The sequence below is a fragment of the Synchiropus splendidus genome, chromosome 10 (assembly GCF_027744825.2).
Source record: "Synchiropus splendidus isolate RoL2022-P1 chromosome 10, RoL_Sspl_1.0, whole genome shotgun sequence".
Lineage (NCBI taxonomy): Eukaryota > Metazoa > Chordata > Actinopteri > Syngnathiformes > Callionymidae > Synchiropus > Synchiropus splendidus.
The window spans coordinates 12,453,348-12,480,013 of record NC_071343.1 but is presented as its reverse complement, the minus strand read 5'-3'; the positions used below and the strand labels follow the sequence as shown (position 1 = coordinate 12,480,013).

At 45.2% G+C, this 26,666-nt stretch overlaps 6 protein-coding genes across 11 annotated transcripts; 3 read left to right on the top strand and 3 right to left on the bottom strand.

Moving 5' to 3' along the window:
- Positions 1-746: 746 nt before the first annotated feature.
- On the bottom strand, positions 747-4,608 carry dnajb11 (DnaJ heat shock protein family (Hsp40) member B11). Its single transcript, XM_053876665.1, has 10 exons — positions 4,426-4,608; positions 4,031-4,187; positions 3,115-3,212; positions 2,900-3,032; positions 2,322-2,464; positions 2,147-2,229; positions 2,022-2,079; positions 1,844-1,955; positions 1,622-1,781; positions 747-1,460 (listed from the first exon to the last, which is right to left on the bottom strand). Exons 1-10 carry the CDS (start codon positions 4,497-4,499, stop codon positions 1,396-1,398), a joined length of 1,083 nt encoding a protein of 360 aa, XP_053732640.1. The 5' UTR covers positions 4,500-4,608; the 3' UTR covers positions 747-1,395.
- On the top strand, positions 4,459-9,839 carry tbccd1 (TBCC domain containing 1). 5 transcript variants are annotated; one of them, XM_053876662.1, is made up of 9 exons: positions 4,459-5,287; positions 6,286-6,350; positions 6,563-6,800; positions 6,957-7,115; positions 7,584-7,700; positions 7,780-8,029; positions 8,262-8,448; positions 8,507-9,013; positions 9,145-9,839. In XM_053876662.1, the coding sequence occupies exons 3-9, from the start codon at positions 6,615-6,617 to the stop codon at positions 9,335-9,337; spliced, it is 1,599 nt and encodes a 532-aa protein (XP_053732637.1). In that variant the 5' UTR covers positions 4,459-5,287; positions 6,286-6,350; positions 6,563-6,614; the 3' UTR covers positions 9,338-9,839. The 5 variants fall into 5 exon arrangements, with proteins under 5 accessions (XP_053732637.1, XP_053732638.1, XP_053732636.1 ...); XM_053876663.1 differs by having other exon boundaries at positions 6,280-6,350; XM_053876661.1 differs by having other exon boundaries at positions 4,460-5,287; positions 6,280-6,350; positions 6,563-6,826; positions 9,145-9,838.
- Positions 9,070-16,307, bottom strand: lcmt2 (leucine carboxyl methyltransferase 2). 2 transcript variants are annotated; one of them, XM_053876659.1, is made up of 14 exons: positions 16,163-16,307; positions 15,838-15,962; positions 15,628-15,709; positions 15,373-15,553; positions 14,892-15,048; positions 14,617-14,806; positions 14,427-14,534; positions 14,262-14,349; positions 13,967-14,188; positions 13,653-13,904; positions 13,237-13,334; positions 12,960-13,147; positions 12,761-12,896; positions 9,070-12,695 (listed from the first exon to the last, which is right to left on the bottom strand). In XM_053876659.1, exons 1-14 carry the CDS (start codon positions 16,202-16,204, stop codon positions 12,534-12,536), a joined length of 2,031 nt encoding a protein of 676 aa, XP_053732634.1. In that variant the 5' UTR covers positions 16,205-16,307; the 3' UTR covers positions 9,070-12,533. The 2 variants fall into 2 exon arrangements, 1 of the variants encoding a protein (XP_053732634.1); XR_008415919.1 differs by having other exon boundaries at positions 12,677-12,695; positions 13,084-13,147.
- On the top strand, positions 10,907-12,433 carry crygs2 (crystallin, gamma S2). The gene is made up of 3 exons (XM_053876666.1): positions 10,907-11,073; positions 11,310-11,552; positions 12,056-12,433. Exons 1-3 carry the CDS (start codon positions 11,065-11,067, stop codon positions 12,326-12,328), a joined length of 525 nt encoding a protein of 174 aa, XP_053732641.1. The 5' UTR covers positions 10,907-11,064; the 3' UTR covers positions 12,329-12,433.
- A 251-nt stretch (positions 16,308-16,558) lies between the features above and the next one.
- rab5b (RAB5B, member RAS oncogene family) lies at positions 16,559-21,159 on the top strand. Its single transcript, XM_053876963.1, has 6 exons — positions 16,559-16,673; positions 17,701-18,002; positions 18,323-18,474; positions 18,972-19,094; positions 19,550-19,643; positions 19,978-21,159. Exons 2-6 carry the CDS (start codon positions 17,837-17,839, stop codon positions 20,091-20,093), a joined length of 651 nt encoding a protein of 216 aa, XP_053732938.1. The 5' UTR covers positions 16,559-16,673; positions 17,701-17,836; the 3' UTR covers positions 20,094-21,159.
- A 413-nt stretch (positions 21,160-21,572) lies between these two features.
- On the bottom strand, positions 21,573-26,383 carry dbr1 (debranching RNA lariats 1). The gene is made up of 9 exons (XM_053877110.1): positions 26,188-26,383; positions 25,392-25,606; positions 25,189-25,313; positions 25,048-25,128; positions 24,894-24,979; positions 24,595-24,819; positions 24,443-24,520; positions 24,217-24,362; positions 21,573-24,008 (listed from the first exon to the last, which is right to left on the bottom strand). Exons 2-9 carry the CDS (start codon positions 25,586-25,588, stop codon positions 23,285-23,287), a joined length of 1,662 nt encoding a protein of 553 aa, XP_053733085.1. The 5' UTR covers positions 25,589-25,606; positions 26,188-26,383; the 3' UTR covers positions 21,573-23,284.
- Between the last annotated feature and the right edge of the window lie 283 nt (positions 26,384-26,666).

Genomic DNA, 26,666 nt, shown 5'->3' with positions numbered 1-26,666 from the left:
GGATCAACATTCACAACACAACGTATATGTTCCACTTCACTAAGGAGGAATTGAAAGACTGGTTGACTCATCATTCGCCCCATGATTTTAGAGGAAGATATTGTCTGCAAATTCAACAAAAAAATTCCCTCATTCATCCGAGGCTAACTATAACTCATGCAAACTCGCTGAAATACAAGCCTGGTGTGTAATCTTCACCTGATATTTACAAAACAAAAAAATCACACAGAATCATATAGGAGTCTCTGCATAGTAAATACTTAAGACCAGGAGCCACATTACAGGCTCATTTAAATATATATTCTATTTTAAAATAATAAATACTTAAAGGTTTTCTCCTACAATTCATTATTTTGGTCCTGGCCATCCATCCACGTTATAATTAACATGTAATAAATATTATCAAAATGATTATCTAGGGAAAGGAAATTTCAATTTCCCCCAGGCAAATTGCCTATTTTTATATTTTAATTTTTTTTTTCTCACTGCTAATCTCTGTCGTTTGTACCTACACTTCTCCTACATTTAATATATAAATATATATATATATATATATTTTATTAAATAATCTTTTACATGGAAATTAATTGCTCACTTCAGCATAAGATGCATTTTATTTTCCGTGGCGCCGCACCATCATCTTCCCTCCACGATGGCGACATTGCGAAAATGATTTGGCTTCACCGCTTCAAAGACAAACACCTGACTCAACCTCTTTAGTGGATGGTCAATGTATTCATCTCTGGCGCCACCTCCCGGTTGGATGAAGGCATGACATTTTACTCACAAACCGTAGAAATCTTTATTTGAACAGTAAAAATGGCCAATTTGTTCACATTCCCTAAAAACCAGGGGGGCGGGAGCTTTGCTGCCCCCGATAACGCCACACATCCTACTTCTGTAAAATCAAACCACCGGGAAACAAAAAAGGTCCAGACCCATTCTTCAGGTTTCAGTCCAGTGTTTGTCAGTGAGAGACAAAAAAAAAAAAGTGACTTGGGATGCTGTCTGTATCACGAGAGTCACAACTCAGACCACAGTGAGCCAGGCGTGTTCGCACTCAGTCAAATGTAGGGAAACTTAAATGAGTCGGGGAAAAAAAGAAGCTCACTTATCTCTATTTACAGTCAGATGAGCTCGTGTCTGTGGTCCTTCTCTTCTAAACAAAGACAAGAACCTAGAAATAAAACCGTCTTAAACAGAAAGGGAAAGAAACTCCTGCAGGGCTTTTGACTTAGACTTGACAATTTATCAGAACATTGCAAATAAAAACAAGCCGTATTCATCCTCAGTGAACAGAACAATAAATACACCTGGCCACGGTTACTGAGCACGCCTTCTCGCGAAAGACGTCCCTCTGAGTGAGCGAGTTTGTTCCAGTCCACGTGGTTCAAGTTAGTATCCCTGTAGTCCATTGTAAACCTTCTGTATCGATCCCTGCTTCAGGAGACTTCGGATACCTGCAGCGACAGAACGGCTAGTTAGTGACAGACATGGATGCTGATGGACGATCAGGCTGAAGAATGTCTTGTCACCCTACAGTTGTGGGTGGAGGGCGTGGTTTTAATAAAACTCAGTCCCAGTCCAAATGGGAAAGTGTGCGACAGACTGTGAAACTCACCCTCCTTTTGTTTCTCGTCCATCTGTGTCTGAGGAAACTCCACGTCGAAGGTGATGATGAGCGAGCCACGAATGTTGATGTTGTCGAAGTTAGGTAGCCCTTCGCCTTTCTTCCACATCCGAGCACCGGGCTTGGTGATCTTGTCTCTCACAATGTGAACCTGATGAACCAAGCTGACGGTGAATATGCTGAACAGAAATCGTAATTGAAGTGCAAGGGCACCTTGTGGCCATCCAGATGTGGAATGTCCATCTCAAACCCGACCAGCGCCTCCACCAGGGAGATGGTGACATTGGTGTAGAGGTCGTCTCCTCTACGCTCAAACACTGGATGTCTGATATACACACATGTTACTAATATTCACTTTGCACTTAGTATATCAAGTAAAACTGTTTCTTACTTTAGCACTTTGATGCGAAAGCGCAGATCTCCAGGCTCGCCGTCAATGTGCGGTTCGCCTGAGAACATTTGAAAGAAACTCAATAAAAGATAAAGCAGCTGAGATTCAAGCGCTGAAAAACATACCTTCACCAATGAAAGGATATTCCATCTCATCCCTCACTCCCTGTTCAATCTCCACCTCGAGCGTCCTCTCTTCATTCACCAGCCTGCCGTTACAAAACAGCCCAGTCACACACACACCATCTCCTGCGCAGCCTCTCCATCCTCCCACTCACAGCCCGGGACAAGCTGCACTTACTTCACATTGGGACATTCGTCACACACCATCTCCTGCGTCATCTGGAAGCGACCTGGTCCGAGCTGCGTCGTCCTCATCTCCTGTCTGCAGTTGCACTTCCTCTTTCCAGAGGCTTCTTTCGCTACTGGCTTGTTGCGTATCACCTGTGGACGGGGATCAGAAATGTTCCTTTTTTCTACCTTGACGTTTCTGCAGTTTTTAGCTGTATGTGTTGGTAGTTAACCAGTCACACAAGTAAACATCACGCAAGAAGAAAAATCTTGACTTCAGAAAGGTACAATATACATAGTTTTATTATCATATTAGTAGTCCTAGGTATTGCTGAGACTTTATATTTCTGATTCTATATCGCTTCAAAAAGCAACACTGTATTCCCACCTCACAAGTTCGACTTTACAAAATGACTGTGTAAACTCAAGTGTCAACTTAATGTTTACGCTAGCTTTATTTAGCTTTCTACTAACACAAACAAATACTAGATAAACAACTTCAGTTTTGTTGCGTGTTGTTGTTCAGGCAGTAATATTCAATATGAGTAATAACATAGTTAGACATTATGTGTGATGGAGAAGTCGTACCTCTACAAAGTTTCCTGAGTAAACTTCTTCAAGTGTGACCTCCAGGTCAAGAACAATATCGTTTCCTCTGGGTATGTTTCGGTCCTGTTGCTGTCGGTTTCCACCAAACATGAAGCCGAAGTCTCCAAAGAAGCTTCAGATTACGCACAAGATCATGGTTAGAATTATGCCAAATTCTTATTCTTAGGCCATAAGAGGCGTCTGATGAGACTGACCTGGAGAAGATATCATTGTGTGAGCTGTGGTGACCTTCTTTCAGGCCGTCTTCTCCGTATGCATCATATTGTTTCCTCTTTTCTTCATCGGAGAGAACCTAAAACACAGACCGCTGTTCATCCACGCCTCAGTTCACTTCAGCATCTTCCAAGAGTAGTCAGGTGAAATATTATTTCATGAAAAAAGAAAAGCTAAAATAGCTTTTTGGGGGATAAACTATGTTTCCTATGATTTCTTTTCTTTATGCAATAAAGGTGGCAGGAGGGAGATGTCAACAAAGCTTTCGTCTGTGTTAAAGAAGTCCTGAGTCTAACCTCAATGAGCATCTCCTGCACTGACAATGTTGCTTCTGTAGCATCACAATTTCTCACTTATGACATTTCCTTTGGATTTCCTTTCCTTTGGTGTTGTTTACAAAGACTGGAAGAGGTTATATTAGCAGAGGACATGGATGGGGAATTATTTTACTTTATTTTAGAATTGTCCACCTTGAAATACGTCATAGATTCAAATGGTGGCCAGCATATACGTCCAAATGAAAGTAATTAATATCTAAAAATTATTAATAATTTGGTCCTCAAAATGCAGTCGACATCAACGTAATTTAAGAAGAAATATGAGACACATTTATGACCCGTTTCCAAACAATAAGCGTCCTCCATGACGTGTCTCTAAGGGACGTCAAGATGCAACTTGAAAGCCAATCAGAAGCAACCACACTGTATTAGCGACCAATCACAGGCGGCCACACTCTCTAACCCACCAATCACAACAGTGGTAGCGTTTCCAACAGCAACCAGACAGCTCATGAATAAAAATCACCGCTTCCGCTCTAATATTGGAACAAAACGAACAACCGTAGTATAAATATTTCACCCATTAGTTCGGTCCGAGCACAAGTAAGGCGATACCCACCTCATAAGCTGCACCCAAGTCTGCAAATTTGTCCTGAGCCTTGGGATCGTCTGGATTTCTGTCAGGATGGAGCTGCATCGCCAGCTTCCTATACGCCTTTTTAATGTCCCTGATGGACGCAGACTTGCTAACACCCAGGATTTTGTAGAAATCTCTCCTGTGAATGCAACAGCACCAGATATTGACACCAGCATGTGTAGCTAGCTAACAGGCAGCTAAATGGCTACGCCGGCCATGACTACATGTAAACATTGAAGCTAGCATGTCCTTTATCCCCACATTTAAACGTCAATAGGAAGCGGGCTCGGTGGTCCAGTCCACGCTCTGGACCAATCACAGTGGAACATGTGTACCAGCTGGTGATAGTGTTTCACCGCTGGATCTCCGGAGCTTACCCCGCAAACACCGCGGTGATGGCGTACAGGAGCAGGCAGCAAACCTTGCACAGGCTCAAGCCCTTCGCTGCCATGAGTCCACCGAATGTTTCCGATCCAAATAAACGAAAAAAAGAGGGCACCGGCGTTTGAAGGTCTGATCCCGGTGCCACACGAAGGGCTTCTTCCTCGTTGTCAGTCAAGTCCCGCCCTCAATTATAACCCCGCCCATGTTTAAAGTGATACCGCCCACCGTTTTCAGTTAGGCGTTTGTTATTTTCGATATATTTTTTAGTGCGAATTGTTTCTGTTTTTCTGAGTAATACAGTTATTGGTTTGTTTTTGGTCGTACATCCGTTCTATTTTTTTCCCCATCCTGTTTCCGGACTAATAATTCCCCCCGAATTATCGAGATACTTCGAAATCCCGCGAGAATAGCCACAACCTACGTCACACAGCTCGAGCTGATCCTTCAAACCTCAAATTTCCCAGGTGGTTGCGTAAAGTTTACGTACTAATAGTGATGCACTTATACATAGGACTAACCGCAAAAAAACAAAAAATAATAATTACTTAGAAAACAGAAATAATTGCCACGAAAACAATAATAAAGAAATGGCCGACGCGAAAACTAAATAAATTTCCACGTGAAGCCGACTTCGGCCTTTTCCGCTAGTCACGTGACAGCGCCCTCGTCAGAAGGGCCGATCGTTGCGGGTCTTCCGAAAGAGGAGGGCGCCAAATAGGAAGTTGAAACGATGAGCTCCGCCAGCTGCTGTCAGCGGCGAACAACGACGAAGCGGACACATCCAATGACCGAGTGACCCAGTCGGTCAGCGGGTCCCGCTCTCGCAGAAAACGAGCTCCTAGCACGTCGCATACAGTAAGAGCGAGCTCTTGTGTTAGCCTGGTTAGCTCACTGTTGCTAGCGCTGCGGCACTGTGGCTCCAACTCATCTGTTTGTTCCTTTGTTACTCGCGTTACAATACAAACACGCTTGAGTTGAACTCCACTTGCCATACGTTGAATAGGTGGACAGCGGCGGTCTAAGCGGACTGTTGTAGTGGTCGCTTGTCATGGATGTCCTGCAACTCGGCGACACCTGCTCGTTGTTTGTTATTATTTCACATTTATTTCATGGAAGGGGTCTTAATGGTGACTGTCGATTCGTCAGTGGTTAAATATGATCAATATACAGTATGTTTCAAAATGGCGTTAAGGTCTAACCACCGCTCGATGAAGATAATGTATTGACATTTTCCAACAGTATCACAAGTAGCTGCACGTCATTTGACTGAACTGCGGTCATCTCGAGTGACTTCAAACCTTCTCTGTGTGAAACCCCGAACCCTGCTCATTTGTTTCCATTAGTCGTACCGGCATTTTATTTTTCCATTTTCATTTGATGAGGTAATGTGTTTTTGATGACTTGACTCACATGCAAAGTGTAGATTCGCTTTGAAAGGTGATGAAACAGTAAGTCAGATTCTCAAAGAGGGACAATGGTAGAAACACTTTGGTTCATCATCAATTCTGAAAGAGCCATTGCTGTAAAGGACATTTCCTTGCATTAAGATCAATATTACTCAGCACTTGGAAATGCATCTATGTGGAAGGATGCGTAACCATCCATAGCTTCCATCACTAGGCTGCAGCTTGATATGGACATGAAGTATTTGAGAGCAGAAAGGAGGACAGAAAATAATTCACAACTATGTGTAGTTCATTGACACATTTTTTGATGTCATGTCCTCTCTTCAGAACTGTATTTTTATTTTTGAGTCGCCACAACAATTTAGTTTGTCTTTGTCTCATGCCAGTATTGATTTAATACACTACATGAACGGTTTACTAAACTGCTGCTTATGTTTTCTGTCTGAGCCATGGAGTCCGACGGCTTGTGCATATGGCCTCGTATGGAGCCCTTCCTCCTTGGAGCCTTACCGGTAAAAGTACTCTCAAAACTTCCTCATGGATTAATATAAACTCATTCCTAATTCATGGAACAATATGACTTTGCTTTCTTACCTTTTTCATACAATGATGTGTGTGTGTGATTTATAACTAAGAGTGCCAGAGCCGATCTTTACTGGTTGACGTTGAGTGAAATGTTATTCACCAAGTTTAACATGAATGTGTTGTCGTAATTTCTTCCCAGGTGGCGCCGACCTCCAAGCTCAGCATGCACTACCTCCGCAAGATGGTGGTTTATGTGCGAACACGTGACGGCTTCCCCATTCTGTGTTGGTCCAAGTGGCGGCACATGGCGTGTGGGAAGCTGCAGCTGCCAGAAGAGCTGGCCTGGCTGTACTTTGAAGCCTTCGACCTGCTGGTTGCCCACACGGCTGAGGAGAAACTGGAGCGTGCAGAGTCCTTCTCCCAGTGCTCTTCCAAAAGTGAGCTGGACCAGCAACGGAGGAAGGCATGTATGATGTGGGTGGAGCCCAGCTGGGTCTTTGAGAAGCGTCTCTGTTTACCCGAGAGAATGATGTCCGACTCGTCCTGCAGCTTCAGGCATGAGCTCAGGTGGCTCATCTTTGTTTTGTCTGCAGATGTCTGTGGACACGCTGCAGTTCCTACTCTTCCTCTACATCCAGCAGCTCTACTGGGTCTCTCTCAGGACCTCTCTGATTGGGGAAGAGTGGCCCACCCATCGGACCCGGTCCCCGTCCCCCTCGGAGAGAGACGCCAAGAATGACTCACAGAACAAGGTCTTTTTTTCTCCCACTCTCATCATAAGATGCTGTAGGAACTGTTTTGGTTCTCAGAGTAACGACAAGGTTTGGCATTACACTTTCACACAGATAATCTGTGTGACTTTTCACATAATCTGGTATTTAATCCAGGTTATTGTGAGTCAGTTCAGATCCCAAAATAGGATTTTGTGAAGAGAACAAAACACTGCTGCCTCCTCTCTCACTGTCATGAGTTGTGTATCTCAGTATAGGATGGTGACTTCACCAGTCCCTCTGCTCTTCGGTCCGTGGGTGGGTGGGTGTAGAGCTGGTCCTTGAAATATCAAAGCTGTTTCTATGGTGTGAAAGTTTCCAGTGGCTGAAACAGATGTATGGATGTGGAGGAGTCATGGTGAATGTGTTGGAGCGTGCTCACCTCCTTTGAGTGAGTGATAGCACCACTCCAGCTGTGTTGACTCCTGTTTTCATCTCTCTGCTGCACAGAACTGGGACGACCAGGCCCACCTGTCGTTTGTGCTGAGTCACCTGTCTGAAATTCTGGAGCTGCTGGTAGAACCGGGTCAGCTGTCTCAGTCTGGACAAGCTCTTCGTGACTGTCAGGTGTGAAGGTTTCCCTTTTTTTTTTTTAAACCTTCTGTTATTTTGGCCGACCATTGTGGATCTAGCTGGTTTTCATCAGATCTCTCTGGAGGCCGTACGGAGTCTGGACCTGCTCCTGGAGGGGCCGGGCTCTCAAGGCAAAGCAGTCCAGCCAGTCCACAGGCTGCTGACCAGAGGTCCGCTCCAAGCTCAGGCGGGTTTCTCCTCACTCAGCCGCTCCTTCTCACTGCACAAGCTGCTCACTTGCCTGCAGAAGCATCTGACCATCAACCCTTTTGGGATGACGGCCTGCAGGCGCGTCGGCAAGAAGCTGGCCTGGGCCCAACAAGGTACCAGATTCACCTTCTAGGACAAAACGTTTGAGCTCACACATCAACCTGTAACTGATTTCTTTTTTTTAACTCACCTGAATAAGGAGCTCAGTGTCTACTCGTGTTCCAGAGATTGCAGCTACTCACAATGAAACTGATAAAACGTCCTTGACAAATAGATAAATACTAATGCAAAACAGGTTTCCACCACTACACAGTTTTTAAAATTGTTCTCTCCTCAACTTGTCAGTGGAAGGAGCATTGAAGCGGGCCAAGATCGCTCGGAACACTCACATGGCTCCTCCGGGCAGTAAGATGGTTCTGATGTCTCAGGTCTTCAAGCAGACTCTGGCCAAAACCTCCGACAAGCTGATCGGCGCCAACGTCAAGATCCACCGCTGTTCAGACGCCTTCATCTACCTGCTCTCTCCCCTCAGGTCCGTTTGTGCAGCACTTTCAGGTGCCAGATCAGCCTTCTCATATTTGTTCCCTCAGGTCTGCAAGTGTGGACAAATGCAGAGACACCACTGTGGTTCTGGGTCCAGTAGAAACCAGCGTCCACATACACAGCTGCCAGAACGTGCGGGTGGTCTGTGTGGCTGGCCGGATCGTTGTGGGAACCTCCTCACGCTGCACCCTCCACATCCTCACACCGACCCGCCCACTCCTTCTCCCTGGAAACACTGACATCACCCTCGCACCCTTCCACACCTTCTACCCGACCCTGGAGGATCACATGGCCAGTGTGGGTCTGGCAGTGGTGCCCAACGTCTGGGATCAGCCACTGCTTCTGGGCACTGAAGGTCTGGTCAACCCAGACTCCTCATGCTTCCGCCTGCTGCCCCCTGCAGAGTTCTGCTCTCAAGTGGTCCCCTTCCACATGGAGGGGGACACGTGTGAGGTCCCAGGGGGGCTGCCACCTCAGTACCAGGCTGCACTGGCCGACAAGCAGAAGAGCATTCAGAGGTGGCAGAAGACTGTGTTGGCAGCGGGTCTGGACAAGTGAGTGGCTTGGTTTCTTTTTCACCGACTCATTCAAATTGATTTGTCCACCAACAGCTGAAGCTTGTCTTAACTGTGGACATGTTTGACTCCTGTTTGTTCCACTGAGCAACGTTATGGTCACTCTTCAGGGAGCAGAAGAGCAGGTTCCAGAAGCTGGTGGAAGCAAAGTTCCGCGAGTGGCTGCAGGAGACGGGACACAGGCAGGAACTGGACAGTCTGATCCCACCCTCCACGTCACAGCTCAAGACCTGTGACGGGGACAAAGCTGGTCCTGAGTCCATGTGTGGCAAGATGGATGCCCGGTCATCGCTCACCTGCTAAGAACAGCCGTGGCCGAGCAGCTCAGTTATCTCACGCTGCAGTTCATGCAGTTGGAACTACTATATACTAATTTATCAGCCATAATATTACATCCCAGACCCTGCTGCACCTTCAGTCGGAACGTTGACTTGACTGGATCCCTGAACCACGGTAGAAGAATCCTGTCAGCTGTGAGACTAGAGCTCAGGTGCTGAATGCTGGAGGGTTGAAACAAACGGACGACGACTCATACTCCTGAGCTGGCACTGTCATTCACATCATGAATTGGGTGTGTGTGTCTCTGTTTTCTGCTCCTTGTTGAATATTAGATTTCATGAATGTGCCTCATGTACTGAAACCGTCCTGAAACCATGTGAAGGGAAGCTCAAGTGTTACTGTATGACCCATCATCAAATGCCTTATTGCTGTTTCTCCTGAACTTGAGCCTGAATGTAACATGCTGTATCAAATAGATCACTTAATAAAAAAAAAAAAGAGTTATTTTATTGGTTTGAACACACTGAACTGGAAGTCAGACAAACATGGATCAGGATACTAACTTGGGCCAGAATGTACAGGATGTGCATGAAGTCACAACATTTAAGATTACTACAAAAGCGAAAAAAAAAAAAAAAAAGTTCTCAAAAATTCCAAGTCGCTCTGCATGCACTTTGGACTAATGAATATAGCAAGAGAATTCACCGTGGCAAATGTGATGACCGTAAACCTGGATAACTACTGAGTACAAGAGAACAGCTCTCCAGACTCCATCAACAGACTCACAATTCAGGTTTGTCCAAGTTCACCAAGTACCAGTTCGCCCGCTCTTCCATTGAGAGTATATGAACTTAAGACCTTACATCTACACAACATCTGGTGAGTCACGTGAACAGAACAGAGTTGAGCAACGAAGTAGTGATGCAGATGGCTATGTACAGTTGCAGGAAGAAGCTGAGCATCGTATGTCGACACATGCGCGTCTCACCTGGGGTCTTGGACTCACCTGTCAAAAGTGTGACATGAAGCCGATACTACCCATGATACATGAGAACCCATCACACAATCCTCATTTTTGAAAACGTAATTGCTCAAACTTCTCTGCGGGCCTGACTGTCGCACCTGCACGATTATTCCAGGTTGGTTGTGATCGTATGAGCGCTGCATTGAAAATCCAATTAAACTGAATCAGCAAGATTAAACTGCAGCGTTCAGATAAACAAGTGTTCCATCCGCAACAACGCGCTGATAAACAGCAGAACCCTCACTCGAGAAACTTCAGACGGACACTCTTTTGAGCAGAGAACTTCGTTGTATGCAAACTGTCGCACCGGCGCTTTTGATCACTTCCATCAATAACCGATTATTTTATTCAGGACAAAGCTGCAGTCTGGATTCATCTGAATTAAGCCCCTGGCCTGGCGGCCGCTCACCAGGTGGGGGCAGCTGCCGGTGCGGGCACGTGCAGAGGGGGCAGCGGGAGGTGGGCACAACAGCCTGCCAGCGGGGGTCAATGGTTGCTGGCAGTGCCCGGCCCTTTATGCCATAATCCTATCTCGCTTTTCTGGAAAAACTGAATAGCGCTGGAATCACTGACTCAATTTTTGGATCTCATTTTCATGACAACGCGATTGTTGCCAGGCGAGCTTCGGGTATAAAAGGGAGCCGCGGACGGTCCACAGCAACATCGAGACCTCAGGGGAAGCAGCAGCAGCAGCTCCGGTTAGCAACAACTGAAACATTCGTCCACAATGGGCCGGGTGAGTCTTAGAGTCAAATACAGGTACTTCCCTGGTATTATGGGATGTTCTCAGTCAGAGCCTTCAAATAACCAAGAAAGGAGTCGAGCAGATTGGTGTCAGTTCTGAGGGGAATGAGCTGAGCTAGAAGGCTAGAAGGCAAACCCACCCTCTATTTGAGGTCGCAGCCTCTGACTGGGGGCAGAGCAGCACCGAGAGAAGCTTGTTAAAGATGCTTTTGTCTTTGTCGACCACAGATCATCTTCTATGAGGACAAGAACTTCCAGGGTCGCCGCTATGAGTGTGACAGCGACTGCTCCGACTTCCACGCCTACCTGAGCCGCTGCAACTCCTGCCGGGTGGAGAGCGGGTCTTGGGTGGTCTACGAGAGGCCCAACTACATGGGCTACCAGTACGTCCTGACCCGAGGGGAGTACCCGGAGTACCAGCGCTGGATGGGCCTCAACGACAGACTCAGCTCCTGCAAGATGATCCACTTTGTGAGTTCAATCGGGAATCATTTCTGATGTGACAGGTGTGAGGTCAGAGTCAGAGCGGTGGGAATAATGCTGTTGAGAGGCTCCTGAATTTGACCCACCATGACGCATTTAAATAACCAGGCAGAAAAATCTGATTTTGTAGAAAAGCAAGTTAACTCATTGAGGTTTAAAAACAATGTGCAAAGAAATAGTAAGTAATTCACACTTTCATTCCATGTTGAAATAAAATGAGTAAATAACATTAAAGTCAACAAAGGAAAAATGGACTGAACTGTGAACATAACTACTTTAAAACTTTGGTTAAACACTGAGGCAGATAGTTAAACTGGAAGCTGGTCATGTGACTCAGCTGGACCGCCCTCTCCAATTGGTCGACCCACCGCCTGCAGGCAGATTCCATTTCCCTCCTAAAACCGATCGATGGCCGCCAGCGAGCGATCTAATTATAGTTACCGTGACAACCAAAGTCCAACAATGATCTCACGAGCTTTCTCTCCCTGCAGACCAGCGGTGGCCCCTACAAGGTGCAGCTGTATGAGAAGGCAGACTTTGGCGGTCAGGCCTACGAGGCCACGGAGGACTGCCCCTCCATCCTGGAGAAGTTCCGCTGGAGGGGGGTCAACTCCTGCAAGGTCTACGACGGCTGGTGGGTCTTCTACGAGCACCCCAACTACCGCGGACGCCAGTACTTCCTGGAGAAGGGCGAGTACCGCAAGCCCGGAGACTGGGGCGCCGTGGGCCCCGCTGTCCAGTCCTTCCGACGCTTCAACGAATGATCCATCCGAGCAGAACCACACACTTTGTGACGAAGAGATGATTTGAATTTTTTTTTAGTGGTTTTGAACTGAGGTCAAATAAAAACTGTCCTGTGAGCATCTCAAGAGTCTCTGGCGACTCCACTTCATCTGTATACAAATAATATGGGGCAAGTGGTCTCAAACACAGCAGTTCGGTCAGAAGTTTGAGCACTTTGGACTCACTTTACGGTCCCAGTGCTGGCAGCAGGTCCACACAGAGCAGCTGGGGGTTGAAGTGAGTGCCGAAAGAGAAGCAGTTCCCTCCACCGCCGATCAGGAGAAGCTCTGTCTGGTCCATCAGCTCCGAGCAGAAGGAGTGGAGCATCAGGGGCCGCGGGACAGACGTCTGAATGGCAGAGGGTCACATGACTAAAAAGTGAGCAGTCATGTTTACAACATGTGTGAACTCACAGTGTCCAGAGGAAACTCCACACTAGTGTAGGTTTCCAGGTTGATCAGGACTACTCCAGGGACCTGGTGTGAATGCAGCCACACTCCCCCCACCACGCAGAGATGACGTCCAATCACATGAGAGCGGTGGGAATACCTGCAAGACCATATCACAAGACGTGAGACAGAGAAGCCCGGAAGTGAACACAAGTTTACAGACCTGGGGACAGGTGGGGGGTTCAGAGGCAGGGTCTCCCAACAGAAGCCCCTTTCTGTGGGTCTAAGTAAGGCCAGGTCCCCCAGGGACTCTCCACACATTCCCAATCCTCCAAATATCAACGCACCTCCCTGGTATGCGGATGCTGAGTGTGAATGTCGAGCCTCGGGAGCTGCGCCCTCTAGTGGTATCTGCGAGTGTTTATTTCTTCAGAAATCAATATACACTTACAAAAATAATCAAAAACAACCCCAAAAATGCAGTAAAATCTTGCGGGCACCTGAGTCCAGCGTTTCTGCTCCAAACACAGGAAGGAAGAATCAGCCAGACAAGGCGCAGACTCGTTTTTACCACCAAACACAAAGACAAAATGTTCCCCTGAAGAAAGGAGGAAAAAAAAAGAATACTTAGAAATATTAAACATTTGATTTGTACTCAAGCAGCTCAATATAGTTATTGAAAAATAATATTGTAAAATACATGCATACATTGGAATATATATATATATATATATATACATACACTTTATAGAAAGCCGAACACAATGTGGATTTTACTTAGTTAAATCTAAGTCTGGTTTAGAATAAATACCTTACAACCTTAATACATTGAAACATTAAACAAATTATTTATTCAACTGAAATGTTTATTTAAAATGACCAACAGATGAGAAGAAAACTGAGCATGAAGCCTCACCTCTGTGACGGACCACAGTGGCTGAGTGTCTCCACCGGGGGGCAGGAGCAGCACCAGCACATGCCATCTCCTCTGTAACTAGCTCTAAAGCCTCATTTTGCTTCCCACAGTCAGACACTGTCGATGAAACCTTGGGGGCTACTGTGACTCTAATGGGGTCACCCTTCACTGAATTCAGCGGGGACAAGCGGCCACCATAGATAAGAGCGCCCCCTCCTGGTAAAGGGGTGGATGTGTGGTACAATCGAACGCCTGAAAGCAGAAAACAATGGTGAAGGTTAAAACTTTAAAAGTCTTGGCGAGACTGTAGTTACCGAGGATCTCCGACGGCTCCACACTGACACACATCCAGCCCTCAGGACCTCGGCGAAGAACTCTGGTTTGCTTTCCACGTCCAACTCTGCTACAGCCTCCCACCAGCAGAACCTGGTCCCTATCCACTACAGAAGAGGTCATCCCCAGACCCTCCACGTTGACTGGTGTTGTCCTCACCTTCAGAAGGGTGGAGCTCCAAGACAGTGGGAAGTCTAGGGATGCTGTGGGAATCAAAATACAGGATTAGCTTTCAAACAAAAGCAAAGTGCCTGTTGAAAGAGAAGCATCAACTACCATGAGGGTGGGCCAGCAGAGCTGCTGCCGCCAGAGGACCTCGTGAGGCTGTGAGGATGAAGTAGTGGGAGCATTTCTGGTGCCACTCCTGTGGTGGAGAAAAGAAAATGGATGTGACGCTGAAGATTCAGTAAACGCTAGTTAGTATATCAGTCTGCCTCAAACCTCAAACTCATCAAAAGGCTCCAGCACCTCCACCCGACATCTCTCCGCTTCTGGGATCAACTTCAGGTAGAAGTTGTTCATATCCAGACACACAGACTTGTCCCAGCCCTGATGAAAACAACCGTAGCAGAATTATTATTATTATTATATTTGACTGGAATGAAACATGAAAGCTGAAATATCTACTCACCCTGTCCAGAAACCGCCTCATCTGCGCCGCAGTGTCGGGGTACTTTAGCAGCGCGTGGATCTTAGAATTCAGTTTGAGGAAATGCTCCTGCATGACTTGTCCAAAAGGATCGTTGGGATGAATCTGCTCGTACATGACGAACAGTGAGTGAGGCAGAAGCTTGGAGGTCCAACTGATCACTGAGTCCGACCTGCAGCAAGTCACAAATAATAGAAGCATACAAATGTAGTCATGTATCCCCTTGAAGTCACTTTGCATAAACATGTTTCGAGTACCATTTTGTCTCCATGTAGGTGAGCACAACTTCGGAGAGAATCACAGTTGGGACCGTCCAGTCCAGTCCAGCTAGACTGAGAACCTCCTGTGCCGCCAACTCATCTCTGACATCCACTCCTAACAGGTGGTACTGATGACTGGACACACAAACAGCACCTGTGCGCACACATATCGACGACATCAAGACAATGCACCACGTAGAAAAAAAAATACACGTGGGCATATTCTTAGACTTCTTCACACTGCATCCACACTTCAAGATGACAAATCAACAAAGTCAAAGAATCTGGCAACATTATGATATAAACAAAAAACTTGCAATGTGTATTGAGGGGATGCATGCACACGATCAACTTTTCCTTGTGTTCTATTTTTGCCACTATGGAATTCAATACAAGTCTGAATGTATATTTGCTCTGCAGTACCTGTGCCCCTTTTGGCAGAGATCCTGCCTCACAATGCAGTGGATCTTAAAATCACCTGTTGGAAATTGGACTTGTGGATCCAACATCGCCCTCAGTGTGTCACTGGATTGGATCAGAGCTGCCTTTCGCCGTGTCACATCTGGAAAGTCGACTTCAAAGACAGCAACTCTGTCCAGCTCTCCCTCGGCATGTAGCCGAAAATACAAAGAGTCAAATCCTGCGCCCAGAGACAAAACCTAAAAAAAAAAAAAGAGAAAGACTTGAGCGAAATGAATAGAATATTTGACTACAAAGTCTCACTGTGACTGACCTGCCTCCTACTGCATTGCTCCGTAACCTGCAAAAACTTTTTCACGCAGTGATCCACGGCTTTCCAGCGCACATAGTAGCCCCTAAACATATTTTGAATTATAGAAATCTGGATCATTATTTCATCATGACTTGCAATTTTCTTAAAAGGAGGTGCCAGCAAAGTTCTTTTCATGGACAATGTCACCGACCACTGATTCGCTCCACTCACCTGTTGATGAGCGGGGCTCTTCTGGCCACTTTGCTGACGAAATGTTGGAGGAAAAGATCCTGGAAGTATCCCTGTGTGGCAGCAGACACCTTACTGACCACACTACTGTCATTAGTCCCCTGCACCTGCAACACAACAAGAAAGAAAGACATGTTCAGAACGTTTCTTGGTATCTGAAATGATTCACAGAAACACATTAAAGTACCTTTTAAGGCATAATAATAATGAAAAGTTGCCCATTGAAAAGTCATACAGACATACAGACCTTCCTTTCGAATCACTTAACTAGTTCTAACAACGCGAATAGCTTAGAAGCAAAACTCACCGCAGTGTCAGCTCCCTGCTTCTTTCTATTATTCGTTGGCATGACAAAACAGAGCAGCACGAGGTCGGTTTACAGGACTTTTTTTTTTACATTTATGAACACGTTTGCTTGTGGAATTTCAAAACAGAGCTGCACGAGCTTCAGGCTTCCGGCAATACCCTTCTGCACTGTAGCGCCATCTATAGGATGGGAAGACCTATGGTTGTTTACGCGTCAGAAATAAATATTAACGGAAGTAATAACGTGAGTCGATAATGCTCGCTTTTCATTGATTTTATAATTGTTTTTTCCTATTCTCGGAAATTAAATTAGGCAGGATAGTGCAAAAATATTGTCGAGGATTTCGACCTTTTTCAATGCGGCTCCTGAGTTGACAATGCGGCAGTGAATGCGCATGCGCCTGATTACAGGAAGTCCAACATTTTATGTCACCAGCTGATGAAGCCGAATTGTCAACACTCCGAAGACTGACGGCTGCCTCGCCACCTCCGCGCTTTCAGCCAAACTGACGGTAAAATGACTCCGTTATTTAAGCCGCGAGCCTGTCTAGCCCAACATGTGAAGTGTACTCGAGTCGTCTGCCGTCGATATGTGAAGCTGTGGCCCGGCTCGGTCTCTCCTCGCTCGTAAACGCACGATAGGAGCAGGCGAGCTGATAAGATCACGGCAGACACGGTGCTGAAACCTAGATTTCATCTCGACTGTCGCCTGTCAACAACCATGTTTTTAATTGGATTAATGTGCTGCAGCGATGGCTCTGTCGGAGCAGAAAGAACCACCTGAATGTTGACGTCGTTATCGTTTCTGAACATTTTAAAAGCGAAGCGAAGGTCTTCGTACTTTAAAGATTTATCGATCCCCTCTGTTAGTTTGTTGTTGTTGTTCATGTTGGTGCTCGGCGTAGCTCTATCAATAACGGGTTTTGGTGATTACATGTGGTGGAGACTTAGTTTCATTGATGTGAAATCACCGTCAGGTTGACGTCATTTTCTGTCCACGGTTGCTTAATACTGTGTTCATCACAGTTACATTGAAATGGTTTGTGACCGTTTAGCGGACTGAGTTGATGAAGAGCTCTTGGTGTCTTCAACACAAGAGGAACAGCCATTCATCGGGTCCAGAACTGTAGCCCACGTCTTCAGCCGATACAAGAAATCCCTTTGTGTGGCTGTAGACTTCAAGATAACATATTATGGGAAATATATCACGTACGCATTACGGACTTGGTGACATCAACATCAAGTCAAGTGCTTCATTTGTTGTTATCGCTGCTTCTAATAATCGGTTTTGGTCAACATCTTTCACTTGTCAGTTTATCTGCTTGTTGAAGATGGTAAACTAATGGAGTAGCATGTGACGCTAGAGACACCTGTCAGAAGGCAGACACAAACTGCTTGTTGAGTAAATTGTAGACTGTTGAATATAAGCCAATTTAGGTGCGTCAGTCACGTGGAGCAGCCTGTTATTTACATAATGTTTGCGAGGTTTTGTGTGACGGCACTATAAACAATAACATGTGCTCTCGTCCTCCTCCACAGACTATTCAAACAATAGTGAGAAGTCACAAGATCATCTGAGCACATCCACCTTGTGAAATAAAACACCAGCAGTCATCCTCAGTGTCCAGTGCCGGACACAGGACCAGCCTCCCTGTAGTCTCCCACGCGGGTCGGTATGAGCTCCAGAGGGAGCGGTGGCCGTACCAACGGCGCTTTACCTCAGACCAAGATCTGCCAGTTCAAGCTGGTGTTGCTGGGAGACATGGCGGTGGGCAAGTCCAGCCTGGTGCTGCGCTTTGTCAAGGGACAGTTTGATGAGTTTCAGGAGACGACCATCGGCGGTAAGAGATATGAGCTTGAAACCTAAATAGAGAAGCTGAGAGTCACCAATGTAGAAGTCAAGTGTTTGTGTGGACAAATGCTGCTTCTGCCTCTGCAATATCCTAAAATAGAGATATTATAAGGATGAAAACTAGACAGGGAAGAAATGATACCAACGTGTGCATGTCGAGGCAGTGTGTTTAGTCAGCATTTCCTAGAAGTCAGAAAAACATGTCAGCTTGTGCATCCACCTTAACGCTGAAGAGCTGGTGTCAGGATTGTTTTTCTAGACGGATTCAAACAGTGAGGTAACAGGTGTTGTCTCCTTCTCGTTCCCCAGCTGCTTTTCTGGCTCAGTCTGTGTGTTTAGATGACACCACTGTCAAGTTTGAGATCTGGGACACTGCGGGACAGGAGCGCTACCACAGTCTGGCCCCCATGTACTACCGCGGCGCTCAGGCCGCCATTGTGGTCTTTGACATCACCAAACCGGTAAGATGAGTGTTACATATCATGTCTGCTCACAGAGGTCAGATAACTAGATGTTTGCTATTGTATTGAAAGATGAATAATTGGCAAAAATCCACACTAATGCATCATAACTGCAGTAGATGTGCTAACTCAGAAGATTTTCTTAACTCAATCAAGAACAGGAATGTATCGGTTGATGTATTAGAGCTATTTTTTGTTCAGTAGTTTACAAGGAGAGGAGCAGGGAAGGAGGCTGATCAGCCCTTGGTCAAGTGAGGGTCACAAAATGAGTGTTGCCTGGAGAGACACTCCCACACACAGAATCCGTTCTATAGTCCAGGAGCAGTTTGTGTAGTGGGAAAGAGTATTGAAGATGTCGCAGTGTAAATCAAAAGAAGTTGGTTGAATAGAGAAGGGAACCGCCTTGGGTGAGAGCAGCCGTGGAGGAAGTGTCAGCCAGGCTGATGCACGGTTGGCTTGCGAGGCTGAGCTGATGGATGATGTCGTTGTCCTCTCAGGAAACCTTTGAGAGAGCCAAAGCCTGGGTGAAGGAGCTGCAGAGGCAGGCCAGCCCCAACATCGTGATCGCACTTGCTGGGAACAAGGCCGACCTGGCTGAGAAGAGACTAGTGGAGAACGAGGTAACGTGCGCTCCTCGAATGACTGTGTCGTTCTACGTTATGGTCGCCTTGAAGTTTTGTGGAAACGAATCCTAGCTATCTTTTGAAGAGGAATCCATTTGGTTTCTTAGAGCTGGAATGCTGTGAACAAACACATTGGGGAAAAAGTCATGAGGTCAGAAAAGGCCTCACATCTTTAATCATGTGGTCCAGCTCAAAACACAACTCCACAACCATCTGTGCCGTCACCAGTTCAGTAGTTACAGAGATGATGGACAGTTTCAGATGCTTCTACGTGCCACTGCGACTCAGCAGATTTGGGGCACGAGGGAGATTCCTGCAACAGCCCTTTATTGTGAAGCCAGACTATGTTGGTAGACAATGCTGCGTCCAACAAATGTGGCACTGACTGAGGCATTTTCTGCTGGCTCACCCTCACGACAGGCTAGTTATCCCTCTGTTTATTTACACTGCAGGAAGCACAAGTGTACGCCGAAGACACCAGTTTGCTTTTTATGGAGACTTCAGCCAAGACGGCCATGAATGTCAACGAGCTGTTCTTGGCCATTGGTGAGTGTCTTGTCATCGCTCAATTTAAACAAAAATCCAACACAGACAAATGTTGAACTGAAACAATGCATGATATCATGTAACTCATGGGAAGGGGTGCATTTTTTTTGTTCCAACCGACCAAGCACAGTTTAGCCAATGATGTCAGCTGACTACAGTCTGGTGTCTGTGCTGGTTGGGTTATAGCAAAAACCTGTACCGACCGGGTCTTTTGAGGACTGGTTTGGACAACCTGACTGTAGCTGAACGTGTGAAGTTGGCAGTGGAGTGGATTATTGGTCGACGTTGAAACCCGGTAACATGCCATTTCTTCACCTTTACTGTCTAAATGCAGCAAAAAAGATGCCAAAAACAGACACCCAGAACCCGACACATGCTGCGCGACATCGCGGAGTCAACCTCCAAGACCCCGACGCGCACTCTACCCGAGCCTGCTGTGGTGGAAACTAGAGCCCCTCTTAGTACTCCACCATCCACACCATCACGGCCCATCGAGCACACCCCTCAAGCCACCTCCAGGACGGGGTGTGGGGGGGGGGAAGCATCACCACTCACCACCTTGCCCCCACCCATCCTCTTCAACAAGACAGTTAAGACCAAGAGAGCAAAAGATCTAAAGGTTCTGCTGGTTCTCATCGACTGAAGACTGAGAGGAGTGTGGATGGAGAAGCAGCGACAGCTCTGTAGTACTTAGCACTAATCATGTCGTCATTCTGCCTTGTGTCATGTCAAACTGGATTGCAAATAATATATATATAAAAAGAGCAGCACACATCTGCAACTAATGAGACGGAATGGATTTGAAAAAGGGGAAGATGTAGAAATAAATATATGAACTGTTTAGTTAGTCCCGCTTTGTTTTCCTGGTCCTCTCTGGCTGTAAATATTAAAAATGGATCACATTTCTCTGTGTCCCCATCATCTACACACTCTTGGCCCAACACAACAACATGTGTACATAGATAGTGTTTGATCTGATCTGGAGTTTTGCGTGTGAAGTTTCCTGCTGAACATTAAATTGCACGACACGTTACTTGTGCTCACATTTTATCTCGTCACACGTGCAGGAAGTGACGCGTTTGTAGCAGAAAACTCCCGTTTGAAAGAAAAAATTCCGGAGGTGAAGAACAGATCTTGTGTTCAACACGTCTCTCGTCTGTCCGCTGCCCTTACTGTCGAAACAGAGTTGGTGTTCTGATGCTTTTATGTATTCATTTAACTTGATGCTCTGCAGTGCGCTTGGTTGCTCTTCAAAGCTTGGCTGGTGAAAACTGTAAAGAGGAAAAAAACAGAAGTGCCTATTTCCCCAGTTTTCTATTTTGTTGTGTGACTCCAGTGTGTCTCTTGTCGGGAGAAGTTAGAGGAAGAAACACGTAGGCTTTGTATTATAAACCAATATCCCAGCACCATGTGATTCGGCTTGTCGTTCTGGCTCTGTGTGGATGTAGAGAGTGTTTGTCTAATACACTGTACGTCATTAAGTATTACAGCAATGTCCTGATGTTAATAAAAGTGAAGGACTTACAAAGCTGCACTCACAACTAAGTGTGTTTGTTCACTGAGTTGAAACAGTCAAGTGGTCTTTAAGCTTGTTATACAGTCCTACTGTGTGTAACTCGGCCCCGCCCACCAGCTGCTGCTCAGGAGAGGAGGCTTGGATCCTTCTTCAGCCAGCGTGATGAGGAGCTGACAGCAGCGAGAAGATGCAGAACGACCTCTGAGAGCAAAGGTCTAAATCGGGCTCAGGGTCACTTCCTCTTGACACTGATGGGGCCGTGACTCATGACGATTGCGAAACTATGCAACACCTCAGATGAAATCACATTTTCGCAAATAGTGGTGAATTTCCCACCAAAGGAGATTTAAGAAATGACTCATATTCACTTAAAAGATATGGACCTGCAGTAATGTACTCAGCTTCCAGGAATTGACATCTGATGACAACTGTATTGTTCCAAGTTGCGATTTATTTCACGTCAATGGTGTCAAAGATAACAGGAAGAATACATAAATGTTCACCTCATCCGATTTGGTCTCTAAGAAAGAACAGTTTGGACACTCCAGCTTTGCTAAAAAAAAAAAAAAAAAAAAATAATCAAGTTACACTTGAAAATTCTTAACATTTGAAACAGTTACTTTTGAACTTGTCTGATAGTGACACATTCCTGAAAGTAACTCATTAGCTCTGGCAAGGAGGTTCTGTTTTTGCTGGCCTTTATCTGTCTGTATTCCAGGTGGCGGAATGGCGAAACGTCATTGTTTTCAGGTTACAAAAAAAATGTTTCTGGAACGTAACAGTGGATGATCTCATCAGCGACCAACAGCCAATCACGAATGAGCTTCATATGTTATGCATACTAGTGATGGACAAATGAGGCATCATAAAGCGTTTCGACACATGGTGCTGATGTCACTGAATAGTCTGCTGGACATTCAAAATCCCTGCAGGCAACCTACAGACAGACTGAATTTACACAGATTTGATGACCAACTGTACATAATAATATCACATAAGACTTTGCATTTATTATTCCATATCTTTAAATGTGAAAATATATCATAATGTGAAAAACGTTTTTTTATACAAAAAAAAATCCTAAATTAAATTATACCTTGAAATTAATTTGCATTAGAATGGAACAAGACAAGTCGAAAATCGAGACAAACTGGGTAAAGACTGAAATAAATATAGGAGATCAAAATGGTCCCACACGGCTAACAACTTACGTTTCTCTTGGAGCTGCCCCTTAGCTCCACAAAGACATTCACAAGGAACCGCGAGATTAGATTGTTTCAGCAGTTACATCAGCTGCACGTCCTTAGAAACAAGGTTCGGCACGTTTTTGCCAAGTCGACACAGTCACATGGTTGTCTCGGCACATCGCTGTTGCAGGACCCATCACTAATGTATACTTCTTGGAGGTGGACCACACTTTGACTGCTCTTCTAGAAACAACTATCTGCGGGTTCTAAAATACAATGATGACTCCAAGTGGTTTAGACGCCTGGGTAATTCACTTCCCAGACAGAGCAATATGAGAAATATTTTAACAGAAAAGTCACTTTTATTTCTTGACACTTTCATCTTCTGAAAGTCCTAATCATTCGGTCACATGTACTTCATGTTTCTAGTTTCAATATTTGCAACTGAGGTCCACAGATTTTGGCTGGAGCTGGCTGAGATGATCATGGTTAAATGAAGGCTGTCACTCATCGACGAAGGTGAGGGAGGATGAACAAATTAGAATAAACAAACGCACTCCTTTCCTATCGACACATTGCTAGTCGTTCATTGCAGATGTTTTTGTGTGTGTGAGATGCATGGATTTAAACGACTTAAAAAAAAATAACCAAATGACAACAGTTATTGAAACACATTTTCTTCTTTTTAAAAAAGGACATCATTCAAATCTGTTGCCTTAAAAAGGCATCTGCAAAAACTTTTTTTTGTTCTATAAAACGCGGATAAAACTGATAAAATACTCCTTTAGGGCTGCGCAGCCGTTTCTGTATAAACCAAATGTACACGTTTCAATAAAGTAATTATACAGCATAATTATGTAGTATAAAACAGGCAATAATAAGTTACTGCCAGACCACAGGTTTGTTTGTTTTTAAAAAGTTAAGTAAAATAAAGACGATCACTCAGCCTGGCACTCCTCATCCTCTACACTTTTGTAGATGACCTGGTTTCGGCGTTTGATCATGGGCGTGGTGTTTCTGTTGTCGGGATTGCTCCGCTCGTCGCTGGTGCGTTTGAGGATTCGAACGGAGGAACAATCCTCTGTGTTGTGCTCACCAGAGCCGCTTTCCGCTTCAGCAGGAAAGCGAGCCGATTCAGGGGTGGAGTGAGCTGGGGGTGGCAGCTTCATCAAGTCCAACATGCGCGTGGGCGACTCCTCAGATTTGGGATCTGGAAGCACCAGTCGAACGGGCGTGTGCAGTTTGACTGGTGCTGCACTGCTCTTAACAGCCTTCGGCTCAGCCTCTTCCTCCTCTTCTTCTTCCCACTCATCCTCGATTGTAATCTCATCAGGATTGAATGAGTTTGACATTCCAGAGGTGTCCGTCGGATAGTCACTGGGTTCATCCGTGCTCCCCGCACTGTCCTCATCTGCATCACGCTCGCCGATGGATCTGTTGTGCAGGGCCTGTCCCACCTGAGCGTAGATGTCCGTGAGGCCCAATGTAGCGCAGAACTCTGTGGTCTGGGGGTTGGTGTTGTAGCTTGGTTCCATGTGTGGTTGGGGGTTTTTGGGGTCATACGCTGGCACATTCTGACAAAAGTTATTTGGAACAGAGAGCTCACCACTGAGCTCTTCCACCACCTGCATCATAGCATCTTCTGAAACTCTGAAGTCCCACCTGAAGGTTAGATGATAAAAGAGGCCCAAGGTCAAGGTCAAAAGTCCCAAAAACTATCAATTACAGCTTCACTGATGCTTCCTAATATCAAAGATAGATGAGTGGTGGCAATATTACTGTCTGGAGAAGTTGCGAGACCACATGGAATTACAATTTATCTACCTTTGACAAGTCACTAGACAGTCAGAACATCAGAGAGTCAGCATACCGTTCATGAAGCCCATTATTCTCCGGAGGATTCCACGGGGATGGGGTCGTCTTCTGCAGGCTGTCGGTGCCCTTCAGTATCGCCAGCCATTCCGGATCATATTCCAACCCTTCACCACAACCAGGTCTATCTGGTACATCCACTATCTACAACACAAATTAACAAATCTAACTGACAAGTCACTCCGGAAAAAAATATCAAGGAGTCTCAAAAGGATAAATGTTACCTGCAAGAACTGTCTATAGGGCAAACATTTATCCAGCGAAAGAAACTTGGTGACCCGAGGAGCGGCACCACCTTTGGGCTAGAAATTGAAGCTGGTTAGGATTCGACTTACTCTTCTCAAATTCTTCACAACTTGTAAGTCGCCAGTCTCACCGGATGCTGCTTGAGGGCAGCAAATTTCACATGCAGATGTGCGGAGAACCAGTAGCTTGGCTGAAGGTGGTCTAGGAGTTCTGCTGCAGCTGGGCTACCCAATGTGTTGGACTCCACTTCTGCACGCAAAAACTTCTTCATTTTCAGCAACTTGTCTGTGTTTCCATAATTGTAGATTCCTTTTGGCCAATCGTGGGTCATGAAAATGTCCATGGGCATGGCGATCTGACGGATGATCAAGAATTAGACTCGAGAGTTAGACTCACATGTTGCAGACAGAAACTGACACGATTTATTACCTGTTTGAGCCTGAAAACCTCAATATTTCTGACATGGTATGCGCTTCTCATGGTACTGGGGTTGTATGGTGGGAATTCATGGTGACCTTGAGATACAAAGACTTTAAGAATGGGGTTTCATTCGTACCTCTTTGTAAATGATAATAAAACCTACCCTTCCGATAGTCGTTTGATTTAAAGATTCCAGATAAGCCGCCGATCCTAACGCCTTTGTACCGAACAACTCCAGCATATCCTAAAAACAAAGGTCAAATGAAAAACAAAAATATAAAAATATAACAAGTACGTCTCTTACCTAAATAATAAATATTAGGCGCCACCCAGCCACCATAAGGCAGCTCTTGCATGTGGTTAGACGCCTCATGATTGCCTCCAATGAAAATGGTGAGGACTGGTGCCTTCTTCTCTCCTGAATAGTACCTGCAATGTAGGAAAGGGTTTTACATTTAGTTTATAGGTGAAGAAAGAACACAACCCAAAATGAAAGTGTGTATATACTTGTAAAATGTCTGCATGTTTCGGTACTTGTCAGGAACAGCCATGCATTTGATGTCGCCTTCATTTCGCACCGCTTGGAAGTCTCCACAACACAATAGAAGATCGACTTTCAGGCCCTCTTTTTGCTCCAAGTAGCCGATGGTCTCGTATATCTTGTCCAGTTCCCCATGGCAGCAACCTTCCACTGCAACCTTCATGTTTTACACACGTGTGACCTGTAGAATTCAAGAACACGATCAGAACGATTCCCTTCTCCGTGACGAGTTATAAAGACGATAAAAATGAAGATGACAGAGGTCACTGCAAGCTAACTTGGTCTCTTAACTTTGTAAACAAACCACAAAGCGGAACCGGCGGAAATAAATAAATTGCTGGAAAGCGCGCCATTCATTTTTGTAGTTCCAACTCAAAGCACATTGGGGCAGTGTTCGTTTTATCGTTTAATGCTTGTCCGTGTCAGACGACGACCGTACTCTCGATCAAGTGAATCGAAACACTTTCATTGTGCTCGAGTTGTAATGCTAACATAGCTAACTATGCATGCGCAAAAGAAATACCGTGTTTTTAATACGGTCCTATGAAAAACATGCACACAGTGTACTGCAAAATCGCCATTGCTTGCGCCAATCACAAGAGTTACAAGTTTATTTCGAAATAAACTCGCTTTAACAAATGCAAGTTAGAAAGTACTGAAGCTTGTGTTGTTTTATCAAAAGGCAACATAGAAATATCAAGTCTGAAACAGCTACAGAACGCCACATACATAGTTCAAAGGCATTGCAAGTTCAATACTTACGATAAAAATACTTGTCCGGGGGTTCTTTCTCCAAAACGTTATCGTCGCAGTGGTGAAAACTCCTTACAATATCATTATTTTGGTTGGAAGTTCTGTTGGATACGTTTTCAGACCAATGTACCACCCCGCGTCGCATTGATGCGCATGCGCAGAATCTAGCAGCGAGAACGTCTTTATCTTTGTTCGCAGCTGGTAGATTCGACAAAAACGTTGACTAAAATATAATCGAGATCACATTAGATCATTGTTTAAATATTGTATATTGTATTTAAATATATTGTTGTTGGTCGTATGAATTAAACAGTATATTTTTTTATCGTATTAAATGTAAAGTTACGTTTTTGACCATAATTCATATTGAACACCAAAATATATATTTTTTGTTTACATTCCATTGACTTCGTCCTGATATCATGGATAATTACATGAATAGTTTCTTCGATCATATACAGTTTACAATTAATTCATAACAACAAATA

Coding starts and splice junctions, on each gene's coding strand:
- dnajb11 (XM_053876665.1), bottom strand. CDS start 4,499: ATGGCAGCGAAGGGCTTGAGCCTGTGCAAGGTTTGCTGCCTGCTCCTG. Junction 3,213..4,030: donor ACTTGGGTGCAGCTTATGAG/GTGGGTATCGCC, acceptor TCTGTGTTTTAG/GTTCTCTCCGATGAAGAAAA. Junction 2,230..2,321: donor GACGAATGTCCCAATGTGAA/GTAAGTGCAGCT, acceptor TTGTAACGGCAG/GCTGGTGAATGAAGAGAGGA.
- tbccd1 (XM_053876661.1), top strand. CDS start 6,288: ATGGAGTCCGACGGCTTGTGCATATGGCCTCGTATGGAGCCCTTCCTC. Junction 7,701..7,779: donor AAGCTCTTCGTGACTGTCAG/GTGTGAAGGTTT, acceptor GGTTTTCATCAG/ATCTCTCTGGAGGCCGTACG. Junction 9,014..9,144: donor TTGGCAGCGGGTCTGGACAA/GTGAGTGGCTTG, acceptor GTCACTCTTCAG/GGAGCAGAAGAGCAGGTTCC.
- crygs2 (XM_053876666.1), top strand. Junction 11,553..12,055: donor CCTGCAAGATGATCCACTTT/GTGAGTTCAATC, acceptor CTCTCCCTGCAG/ACCAGCGGTGGCCCCTACAA.
- lcmt2 (XM_053876659.1), bottom strand. CDS start 16,204: ATGCCAACGAATAATAGAAAGAAGCAGGGAGCTGACACTGCG. Junction 13,905..13,966: donor GGAGCCGTCGGAGATCCTCG/GTAACTACAGTC, acceptor TTCTGCTTTCAG/GCGTTCGATTGTACCACACA. Junction 12,696..12,760: donor TGGAGTTTCCTCTGGACACT/GTGAGTTCACAC, acceptor TCTGCCATTCAG/ACGTCTGTCCCGCGGCCCCT.
- rab5b (XM_053876963.1), top strand. CDS start 17,837: ATGAGCTCCAGAGGGAGCGGTGGCCGTACCAACGGCGCTTTACCTCAG. Junction 18,003..18,322: donor TCAGGAGACGACCATCGGCG/GTAAGAGATATG, acceptor CTCGTTCCCCAG/CTGCTTTTCTGGCTCAGTCT. Junction 19,644..19,977: donor CGAGCTGTTCTTGGCCATTG/GTGAGTGTCTTG, acceptor GTCTAAATGCAG/CAAAAAAGATGCCAAAAACA.
- dbr1 (XM_053877110.1), bottom strand. CDS start 25,588: ATGAAGGTTGCAGTGGAAGGTTGCTGCCATGGGGAACTGGACAAGATA. Junction 24,980..25,047: donor ATCAAACGACTATCGGAAGG/GTAGGTTTTATT, acceptor TTGTATCTCAAG/GTCACCATGAATTCCCACCA. Junction 24,363..24,442: donor CCTATAGACAGTTCTTGCAG/GTAACATTTATC, acceptor TTTGTGTTGTAG/ATAGTGGATGTACCAGATAG.